The sequence below is a fragment of the Bison bison genome, unplaced genomic scaffold (genome assembly GCF_000754665.1).
Source record: "Bison bison bison isolate TAMUID 2011002044 unplaced genomic scaffold, Bison_UMD1.0 scf7180017864337, whole genome shotgun sequence".
NCBI classification, from domain to species: Eukaryota; Metazoa; Chordata; class Mammalia; order Artiodactyla; family Bovidae; genus Bison; species Bison bison.
The window spans coordinates 560,400-571,852 of NW_011494909.1; the positions used below are offsets into that span (position 1 = coordinate 560,400).

General features: G+C 47.5%; 1 protein-coding gene across 2 annotated transcripts in view; it reads right to left on the reverse strand.

Moving 5' to 3' along the window:
* CAMK1D (calcium/calmodulin-dependent protein kinase ID) overlaps positions 1-7,480 on the reverse strand; it is a 236,986-nt gene extending 229,506 nt beyond the window's left edge. For both annotated transcript variants that reach the window (XM_010854088.1, XM_010854089.1), the window contains exons 1-2: positions 7,345-7,480; positions 6,523-6,654 (exon numbers count right to left, since the gene is read on the reverse strand). In XM_010854088.1, coding sequence (XP_010852390.1) covers positions 6,523-6,654; positions 7,345-7,367 — 155 coding nt within the window. In that variant the 5' untranslated portion in view covers positions 7,368-7,480. The remainder of the gene's footprint in view (positions 1-6,522; positions 6,655-7,344) is intronic.
* Between the last annotated feature and the right edge of the window lie 3,973 nt (positions 7,481-11,453).

Sequence of the window (11,453 nt, forward strand, 5' to 3'; positions counted from 1 at the left end):
GGTGCCTGAGAAACTCAAGTATCAGCTTTACCACCTTGGCCATTTTCCGTCACTGGAGAAGTGGTTTTGTTCACTCTGAATCGATGAATTTCTATTAAAGTGTCTGTTTCTCTGACACACACAATAAACCGGCACTTGGCAGTGGTTTAAAGAAGCAAACGGGCCAGCTTGCCGTCAGAACAAAGCTGCAGGAGCAGAAGCAAGCCAGATTTCAATGAGTTAATTTACAGAAAAGCCTTTCTCTGAAGGCTAATACTTAATTCAAAACCAGCTGTCTTCTCCTTTGGGGGCTCAAGCTGCTTGCCTTGCCTCTAGTTAGTCTGTGCCGAGAGAAACGTGTCTAGTCCAAGAGAGCCAGGGAACGAAGCTCCTGTAAGGAGTGCTCAGGCCTCCGGAGCCTGGCTGTGGTGCTGACTCACGCTCTCCCAGGAAGACAGCCTCACCGCCCTGTCCGCGATCCATCCTTGACCTTGGCCATAGCAGATCCTGGGCTTTGGTGTCTGCTGCCTTCAGCAGCCCTGATTCCCTTTGAATGGCAGGCTTGCCAGTGAGAGTCCTGCTGACTTGACCAAGCCTTATGCCAGCCTCTCCAGTCTGGGAATGGCCATTACTGCCCCTACAACCCGGCCACCCTCAAACAGCCAGGTTCTCACTCCTGAATCCAGCTAGTGGCTGGTGCCTGCGCCCCACTGAGTGGGATAACAGGGTCGAGTCAATTCCCCTCCAAGGATGAAATCCAGCTCTTCAAGAGGGACCACATTTCAGTTTGCTCCACTAAACAAGCCCTCACACCTAAAGGAAGCATCATCTGGTAGGTGTGTGCGTGTACACATACACGCATGTTTACATCTGGTGTGTGTGTGCACGCACATATATGCATGTTTACGTCTGGTGTGTGTGTGCGCGCGTGCATATGTGCATGTTTATGTCTGGTGTGTGTGTGCGTGTGTATGTGCACATATATGCATGTTTACACATTTCTCCATACTGCTGGGCACATGAAGAGCATCTTCATCCCCCCGGCAGGTGAGACCATGAGGCCAAAGCCTTTGAGCAGCTCTTCTCAACACTGACTTGGCTGCATGTAAGAGTCCTGAGACGGAGATGGGGTGCTTTTTAAAATTTCCCAGTAGCCACCATAACCTCCAATTCTATCTCAATTGGTCAGGCTGGAGCCTGGGCGTCAGGATGTTTGCAAAAGATTCCTGGGTGATTTTAAAGTGCCATCAGGGTTGAGAAACACTGATTTAGAGGGAAAAAGGCAGAGACCCTGAGCTGAGACTCCCCAGTGTATCCACGATGAAGTACTTGCAGTTTAAAAGCAATTCCTACCCAGGCGAGAATTCTCCCCCAGGAAAGATCATCTCTGCAGCCAATAAAGTAACCATTAGAACAGCATGGAATCCTGGGGCCATGTTTCATGAGTACAGTAACTCTTGAAACAGTCCAAGCCTTGGTAACCCCAACTATTAGGAAAAGGGTTACTCTGAAGACATCGGTTTTGCTTCTCTCGTCTCCTATATTCCATCTCCATGCATTCCCTTCATCCGTCATTTCAGTGCAGGCTGTTTGTATATTTTCCTTTCTACTTCTCCATAAATGCTCTATGTGTTGCCTTGAAATTAGATTTGAGCACTGCCTGCCCTCTAAGTAAATAATACCACGGAAACGATAAGCTCCATAATCCAGTGGTAACACTAACATTGTGATATTCCATAATGCAGAGAACACGCCCTTCACAGGACCTGAGCTAACCATTCCTCCAGGGAAGGCTGGTGCTGAGCCATACAGACCCTGCCTCCTGCCGGTCAGACAGAATCCCTCGATGTCACATAGCAACTGCCTACCATGACGCCTGCCTCTTTTTATTCCCTCTGAGCTTGGTTTAACATCCACTTATCAAGTAGGAGATTCATTTTGGGACTATTTTCAGGGCAAGAATAGAGACATCCTTAAGGATATATTAGCTACATTACTTTAATCCAATGAAAATCATAAATCTCTCACCCTGCAATAAACTCAGCACAGAGGAGGGCAAGCAGTCTCCCAGATGGGCCTCCTTAGATGAAAAACAGCCTGAAAATATAACAATGACCAGGGTATATGACAGAATTTGGAATAATGCAGGCCTCTTTGGAACCCTATTTTCAAGGATTTAGTTACAGAGGACCAAAGGATTTTTTAACACGTGGTTTCAGACAAATTTAACATTCAGCAAGCCCAGGTCACGGCTGGGCTTCAGATCTCCATCATCAACCTGCCATCCCCCAAGACCAGCATGTCTGAATCAGAACTCACCACCTCCCTCCTGCTCCTGGATTTCTGATCTCAGTTAACAAGGTCATCATCCATCCACCCACCTAACCAATCAGAAGCCTGGAAGTTATCCTAGACTCAACTCTCCCCTCAACTGTCTCCCAACTCCTCCCCAGTCTCTAAGTCCTGGAGATTCCATTTTGCCTCTTGCATCCCAGCGCATAGATCTGATTTTAATGCACTGCCGTGCCTCCAATGGCTGCCTAACTGCTTCCCCGTATAGTAAATCTTGCCCCACTTTCTTCGATCTGCGACAATAATCTTTACGAAACAATCCTGATCACGTTGCTCTTTCCATTAAAACACTTCAAGGCTCCCCGCTGTCTGTAGGATAAAGTGGGGATATACAGCATCCCATGATCCAACCACCCCAACCTCAGGGCCCTCACATCTCACCTGGGACCCTCCGCCTGGTCCACTGGGCTCCGTGGAGTTCCCAGCACACCAGCTCGCCTCCCATCTCCTTTCCTCTGTTTACCCCGCCTCCTCCTGATTGGAATATCCCTCTGCCCTTCTTCCCTTAGCAAACTATACTCACTGTCTAGACGCACCTCCTCCAGGAAGCCTTCTCTCACACCCAACCCCAAAGGGAGAAATGGGAAGCCCCTATCTTAAATCCCTGGTAAGACCTCTCATACAGTATCTACAATGTCATTGCACTTACCTAGCTCCTGGAAGACAAGGATTGTATCTTGGATTTTCAATCTTAGCACCTAGCAGTGCCAACTGATGCACAGGAATTTCATAAACATCAGTGAAATGAATGAATGCTTCAATGGTGGCTCTTGATAGCAGTTTCAAAACTATCTTTTCTACAACTAATATATTATACTTTGCTTTCGAATGCTTATGACATGTGACAGCCTCTTATTCTACTTGTAAATCATTCACAGGGACCAAAACCCATATAGGAGATATAGCCCATTTTATCCCCTGAGAAATCACTGGTTTTCCATTCCTGAAAGAAGGGTCACACTTCAAGGCACCCCAATAGCAGAGACTGAGAACTATCAAAATAAGTGATTCCCAATCCCTGGTCCTCCCTTGCTTGAACCGCCCTCTTGCTGGAAGTGTGTATCATTTGAGGGAGCCACAGGGTGGAGGCACTACTTACGGCAGAAAGACCAAGACACGAGCCAAGACTGGTTTATGAAGTTTGCATCTGCTGCCCTTGCCCAAGGAGACAGAAAATATCACCAAAAATAAAACCTGACCTCCTTGGTTTTGTGGCTTCTAAGCTCATGAGGGAGACACCCAAAATAAAGGCACCCATCGCTGATTCAGCAACAGGCAGCCCTTGTGCCCAAGGCAGAACCTCTGGAAGGCTCTGAGCCCACCCAGATTTCCATCTAAAATGTCAAATATCTGCAACGTGGCTGCAACTTAATACACAGCCAAATCCCTCTTCTCTGGGTGCTGATTTCACATTGGAAAATGGGCAATTTAAATAAATGTTTCATTAACATAGTGTTTTCCTGCTTGATGCTAATGTACGTAGAGAAATTTGTTTTCCCAAATTCTTTGCCACGGAATTATTTCATGCAGTCCTCACAGGAAAACGTGAAACTCTTCAGGTCTCTAAGAGACCAAACAAATAAGAGAAAACGCTTGTAATAAAAAGTACTATCGAGACCCATTTGTTCCAGAACACACGTCACATATGCTGAAAGGACAGGAAGATCCTGACCACCTCGGTGGCGCTGGGCTTGTATTGATGGCAACAAAGCATCGTTTAGTGGGCACAGTTGGTCCCCAAGACACAGAAGTGGGAGAGTTTATTCAGCAAAACCCAGACAGTGTGACACTTTGAGACCCAGTAAGGCTTGTTCCCATTCTGTTTCACTTATCTGTACAGGGTTTCTTGCTCTGTGCTGATTCCAAATCCCCCAAATTTCAAGGATACTTCTAGCATCTTTTGCTAATAGGAGAGCTTAAAAACTTCATAGCACAATGCTTGGATACACTCCACTCACACAAAAGCAGGTCTCATATAAAAGTTTGTTCCCTCAAACCTTGGGAGACACGGGGGGAATGGCTTGACCATGAAAATGAGGGGAGAGGCCTGGACACCATGCTAATGCGAGACCATCTTTTGGGAGGATTCAACCACATCAGAACGGTTCTCGGCACCTTTGAGCTGGAGGCATTACTCTGACTTAGTTCTGAGATGCTGGGATAGGGCTTCCCAGGTGGCACTAATGGCAAAGAACCCACTTGCCAACGCAGGAGACATAAGAGACCTGGGTTCGATCCCTGGGTCGGGAAGATCCTCTGAAGAAGGGAAAGGCAACCCACTCCAGTATTCTTGCCTGGAGAATCGCATGGACAGAGGAGCCTGGCAGGCTACAGTCCATGGGGTCACAAAGAGTTGGATACAACTGAAGCAACTTAGCACACATGTAAGAAATATACATTTGGTCACTGAGTTGACCAAAATATATTTCTCATATATACATTTGGTCTTGTCCACAGGTCCCAACTTCAGCTCATAAAACTCTTGGAATTTCCCAAGTGTGAGACAAAGGTGCCTTTGTTATGTGAACGAGGTGACTTTTAGAAGCACCAGGCTGGAGGCTATGTGTGTGTGTGTGTGTTAGTCACTCAGTCGTGTCTGACTCTTTGCAACCTCATGGACGGTAGCCAGTGAGGCTTCTCTGTCCATGGAATTCTCCAGGCAAGAATACTGGAGTGCGTTGACTTTCCCTTCTCCAGGGGATCTTTCCAACCCAGCAATCAAACCTGGGTCTCCCGGATCGCAGACAGAATCTTTACCATCTGAGCCACCAGGGAAGCCCAGGCCGGAGGCTAGCTGCCAGGAGAACCAACCATGTGACTAGAGGGTTGGGGCTTTCATTCCATCCCCCAGATTTCCAGGGAGAGGAGAGGGGCTGGAGGTTGAATCAGTCACCAATGGCCGATGATTTTATGAATCACAACTATATAATGAAGCCTCCATAAAAGCCCTAAAGGACAAGTTTTTGTCCCTTTTTGGAGAGCTTCCACACTGGGGAACCAGAATGCTTCTGTGTGCCACCCTGGCCTCACGCTTCAGGAGGACAGAAGCCTCTTTGTTTGGGACCCTGCCGTGTGTATCTCTTCATCTGGTTCTTGGTTCACATCCTTTAAGATCCTTTCATAATAATTCGGCCGTTCAGTGAGTAAACGGGTTTTCCTGAGTTCCGCGAGCCATTCTAGCAAACTGATCCACGCCCAGGAAGGGGTCGTGGGAGCCTCTGATTTGCAGCCAGTCGGTCAGAAGTACAGGTAACACGCAAGCTTCAGACAGCAGCCTGACGGGGGGTGGTCTTGTGGGACTGAGCCCTTCACCTGCGGGATTGGACTCTGTCTCCAGGTGGACAGTGTCAGGATTGAGTTGAACTCTTGGACACCCTGATGGCAACAGAACCGCTGGTGAGGGAAAAGCCATGCATGTTGGAACTGGGTCCAGAAACCCCATCCAGGTTCTATTACGTGGGGAGAAAAACCAAACTCAGTGAAGAGGTAAAGCAGGTACCCAGTGAGCTCTGGAACTTGCTGGGTGCCAGGTGCCAGGTGAGTGGCAAGAGCAAGAGGCCCACCAAAGACTGGAAATCACACTGGTGGGGCTGACCTCCCGGGCTGTGCCACATCTGAGCTGCAAGGCGAGGGACAAGTGACTTTCATCTCTGAGCTTCACCTCCTTCTTACAAAATAAAGCACCACCAAGAAATCAATAATAGTACTGGGCACAGTGGCAGCCGCCCTTTCACTGACCACTTTCTCTGCAGCAGGCACTGCACAGATACTTGCTAAGCACCATCTCACTTAATGCTGAGAACACCCAGGGGATGTTATTAACTCCAGTTTATGGAGGAGGTGCAGAGCTCAGAAACAGCCCAAGGTCACCTAGCTGGAGGGAGTGGCGGGGTCTCAGTTCAAATCCAAGTCCATCTGACTGCCCTGTTCTTTGGAAAGAATAATGACCTCAAATGTCTGCCACGAACATTGGGAGATGAAATACAGTATGGAAAGTGCTCTGGACGCCCCATATAAACAGCAGTCAGGATTAACAAGCCCAGTCCTCACTGCAGGTCAGCGTCCTGGTCGCCCTCTCTAGCCACTGGGCATGCGGCTCCCTGTAGCCTCCTCCTTCCCTTGCATCAGAGACCCCATCATCTTAGCATGACCCCCGGTGAGGGGGTGGGGAGGCTGTCCTCCTGCACTCACTTTCTCAGGACGGCGATCTCATTCTCAATGCTGCTTTCTTTGCCCTTCAGCGCCTTCTTGGGGATACACTTGACCGCAAAGAGTTTTCCAGTTGCCTTCTCTTCAGCTAAGACCACTTCCGAAAATGCCCCACTGTGAACAAAGAGGGAGAAAAAGAAGCAGATTAGATTGAGAAGATCTGGGGACTCCTGACAGGTCCTTTGATCCCACTTCCAAAATCAAGAGTAATAGCAACAATAAAAATGATCCCTGGTGATTTTTTTTTAATCCAACCAAACGTCTTTATGCAAAGGGTAAACAGAGGCAAGGGTGACCGCTTGCAAAGGGACACGGGGATGTCCACGTGGGTGTGGCCACCTCCCCCTGTCACCTTCCACTCTGAGAACAACCAAGCAGTGATAACTCAGGAGTTACAGGAATGCTCCAGGAAGGTTCCTGCAGAAAAGATTGCACCCATCTGAAGCTGTCGGCACCCCCAACCCCAAGCAGACAAGAGGGTAATATTCAAATGTCTACATTCCTCCCAGGCCCTTTCAGTCCCAAGAAAATTTCAGAGCACTTCGCAAACCTGTAATTAATTCTCACAGATAGGTAAAAGTGTAATTAATGTGTACAATGTGTGGTATTGACATGGGTTAATTAATTGGTAGGGCTGTGCATGGCTGCAGTGAGCAGCTTATTTCTCTTTTAAGTCAAACAAACAAAAACAAACATGATGCCCTGAGTCAGGGAGACTTTCCTGCCTGAAAACATAAATCTTTCTCTGTGAGGTCAGAGCCCCAAACTGAAAATGTAACCAGAACATTCAGGCCCAGAGATTACCTATCTCCTGAGAGGTGGTCCATGAGCCCCAGAGGCTGCCTTGTCCCTCCACCTGCCACCTTCTCTATCTCCAGCAGAAAACCTCTGGGTGCCACTCTCGGGAGGGGACACAACTTCCCTAATGACTCAAACAAAAACAGACACCTTCATTGTCTGCTGCAGATCTCAGTAACATGGGTTTTGTGCAGGCCACAGAAAGTCACTGAGTCATTCTTGGTCTCCAGACTTTTAGGGGCAACTCCTATTTCCTTTGAGAGACACTAAACACAGCTGCTAAACAATTATCAGAGACAAAGATCAGAGACAAGCTCTCCTGCATTAAAAGAAGCTACTAGAAGGACCAATGTCATCCCAACACTGGTGCCTTGGGGCCTTTGTTCTTCAGTCAACGTCAAAGAGATGCCTAAGCAATGGATGAATGGATAAAGAAGATGGGGTACATATACACAGTGGAACACTACTCAGCCACAGAAAAGAGCAAAATAATGCCATTTGTAGCAACAGAGATGGACCTAGAGATCATCATACTGAGTGAAGCAAGTCAGACAGAGAAAGACTCACATCACGTGATACTGCTTAGTGTGAAATCTGAAAAAAAATGCACAAATGAATCTATTTACAAAAGAGAAAGAGTCACAGATGTAGAAAACTTGTGGTTACCAAGGGGGAAAAGGGGGCATGGGGAAAAACTGGCAGATTGGGACTGACACATATACACGACTATATATAAAACAGATAATACAGACCTTCTGCACAACACAGGGAACTCTACTCAATACTCCGTAATGGCCTTTATGGGAAAAGAATCCCAGAAGAGTGTATACAGGTATATGCTTAACTGATTCACTCTGCTGTGTACCTGAAATTAACACAACATTGTAAACCAACTAAACTCCAATAAAAATTAATTTAAAGAAACAACAACAGATGCCTAAGCAAGAGCGGACTTTTCTCTCCCCATCCTGTGCCACCTGACAGGGCTAGGCATCTGTCCCGGAGCAAAGACAGACTGATAGACAGATTTTAAATCCTTTCCAGTGGGAGGAATTCACCACTCAGTGCAATTAACTGTGAGTCTTCGGGGCAAGTGCTCCTCCTGAACCCCAACTCTTGAGAGAGCAGTCTGTCTTCAAGGCCTGCATCTAATTATAGAAAGCCAAGAGACAGAAGATAGGCAGTCCATGGAAGAACCAAGTGCAATATGTCAGAGCAAAGATCTGCCCACGGTCACGGGCCAAGTCACAGTCTGCCCCACCCTCCACATGCCTGGCATATGCAGACACCGTCTCGACTCCGCCAGAACAGCAATTAGGAAATGGAAATACATAAAACCCAGGGCAGATTTATCAGAGTGATATATGGTATTAGACATTCCCAGTGGCATTTGGTCACTGCCAATGGCTTTGGCCCAAAAAAGCCAATTCATAACAACTTGAGGGACTCCTCCACCCAGCAGCTGTTCTTCCTGCTCGTGTGTGCCTGGGGATGAACTGAGGTGAATTCTCCTCCCAGTGAGGGCTCCTAGGCAGAAGGAATGTGAAGGGTTACGGACTCGCTCCCGGGGAAAGGGGGGATGGGAGGGATTGGGATTGACACAAATATACTACTGATGCTATATATAAAGCAGATAGCTAAGGGGAACCTGCTGTGCAGCACAGCGAACTCTTCTTGGTGCTCTGTGGTAGCCTAAATGGGGAGGAAATTCAAAACAGAGGGGATGTATGTATACATATGTGTGCTAAGTCACTTCTGTCATGTCCGACTCTGCAACCCCATGGACTATAGCCTGCCAGGCTCCTCTGTCCACGGAATTCTCCAGGAAAGAATTCCTGAAGTGAGTTGCCATGCCCTCCTCCAGGGGATCTTCCCGACTCAGGGATGGAACCCGTGTCTCTTAGGTCTCCTGCTTGGGCAGGCGGGTTCTTTACCACTAGCGCCACCTGGGAAGCCCATGTATATGTATAGCTGTACAGCCGAAACTAACACAGCTTGGTAAAGGAACTCGAATAAAAATTGATTCTTAAAAAATGGTTATGTTGGAAAAATTTGATAAGCCTTTTCACTCATTACCTCTCTAAAGGAGAAAGAAGTTATATGAATAACTGGAGGCACTGGATGTTACGTACCACTTGACATTTACAAAGTGCTTTGGCCCATTTCAATGAATCCAATTCATACGGCAACCCAAGAAGTACACAGGAAGTTACTGTCCTCTGTTTTGCAGAGGAAGATACTGAGGCCCAGGCGATAAGGGTCAAAAAGGAAAACGCAGGTTTCCTAACCTTTCCCAGGTCCTTTTCAAGACACTCTGCTAGGCTGCTAGCAGGGAGCCTGCCCCACAAGAGGGGAGGGTCAGACACTGCCTTTCAGTGAGCTGTCTCCTGTCCTCCCGCCACGAGGGTGCAAACCCACCTCACGGCCTCGCTGAGCCAAACGGTGTGCATCTATCCAGCTCTAAGCTTTCCAAAGACCAAGCTCACTGGTCTTCAGGGGATATAAGATAAGCATAAATTGCTATTGTTCCTACAATAAACATAAATCACTGGAAGACACTTTCCCATTCCAAGAAAGCTAATTAAAAATATCAGAAGCAGAAACTCCTGAATGAAGAGTGGGGGCACTTTCAGTGTAATTACACAACAAAGTCAGGCATGTGTCTGCTTGTGTGCAGTAGGGGGGAAGGAGAGGGAGACAGGCAGAGAGAGGAAGGCTGGAAAGGGGCTGGTCACAGGAAGGAAGACAGCAAGAAAAATGATCTGAGAGCCAGAAAGTCTCCAGACAACCCAGGGAAATAAATTCCTAGAACGCAAGTAGGGACTGAGAGTTACCAAGTTATACAAAATACAGGGAGGTCAGAGCAGGTCGCGCTCCACAGCTGTAAGATACAAGTGCTGGGCATTTCATACTGGGCGGGAGAGCCTTCCAGCCAGACTGAGCCACACCTGAAGCTTGAACTGGTGGTCTGTGCGGGGGCCGCTCCTGGCTGGCACCCCCTTGTCCTCCCTCCATGATCTGACTCCTCCTTTTGTCACCCTTGACTAGAACCAGGAGCGCTGGCCACTGGGAGGTGGCAAGGGTCGACCAAGTGCTAACCCAGGGCTCTCCTGCTGCTCATCCTATTGGTCTCTTGTGTGACCTCTGACGGCGGTAGCCTCCTTCCTAAAACTCCCTCCTTCTTGGTTCTATGACAGCTCTCTCCTCCCATCTATACATCCAACTTCTCTCAGGGCCACCTGTTCCTCCTCTTATCAAATGTCAGCGATCCCCTAAGTCCCATCCTCAGCCCAGCCTTTATCCTAGTCTACGCCCTCCCCTGGAAAATCTGGGGGTGTTTCCTGTTTCCACACCACCACCTATCTCCTCATGGCCCCCTAACCTTGATCTAAATTGTAACCTCCCTCATCTCATCTCATGTGCAAATCTCATCTTTCCAGCTGCCCACTAGGGTCCTAGTATCTTCTTCCCCAAACTTCTATCTCTTATACCCACTCTCATTTCTGTAGATCTAGGAAACCAGCCTAGAACTCAACCTCATTTTTTTTTAAATTTTATTTTTAAACTTTACATAATTTTATTAGTTTTGCCAAATATCAAAATAAATCCACCACAGGTATACATGTGCTCCCCATCCTGAACCCTCCTCCCTCCTCCCTCCCCATACCATCCCTCTGGGTCGTCCCAGTGCACTAGCCCCAAGCATCCAGTATCGTGCATCGAACCTGGACTGGCATCTCGTTTCATACATGATATTTTACATGTTTCAATGCCATTCTCCCAAATCTTCCCACCCTCTCCCTCTCCCACAGAGTCCATAAGACTGTTCTATACATCAGTGTCTCTTTTGCTGTCTCGTACACAGGGTTATTGTTACCATCTTTCTAAATTCCATATATATGCGTTAGTATACTGTATTGGTGTTTTTCCTTCTGGCTTACTTCACTCTGTATAATAGGCTCCAGTTTCATCCATCTCATTAGAACTGATTCAAATGTTTTCTTTTTAATGGCTGAGTAATACTCCATTGTGTATATGTACCACAGCTTTCTTATCCATTCATCTGCTGATGGACATCTAGGTTGCTTCCATGTCCTGGCTATTATAAACAGTGC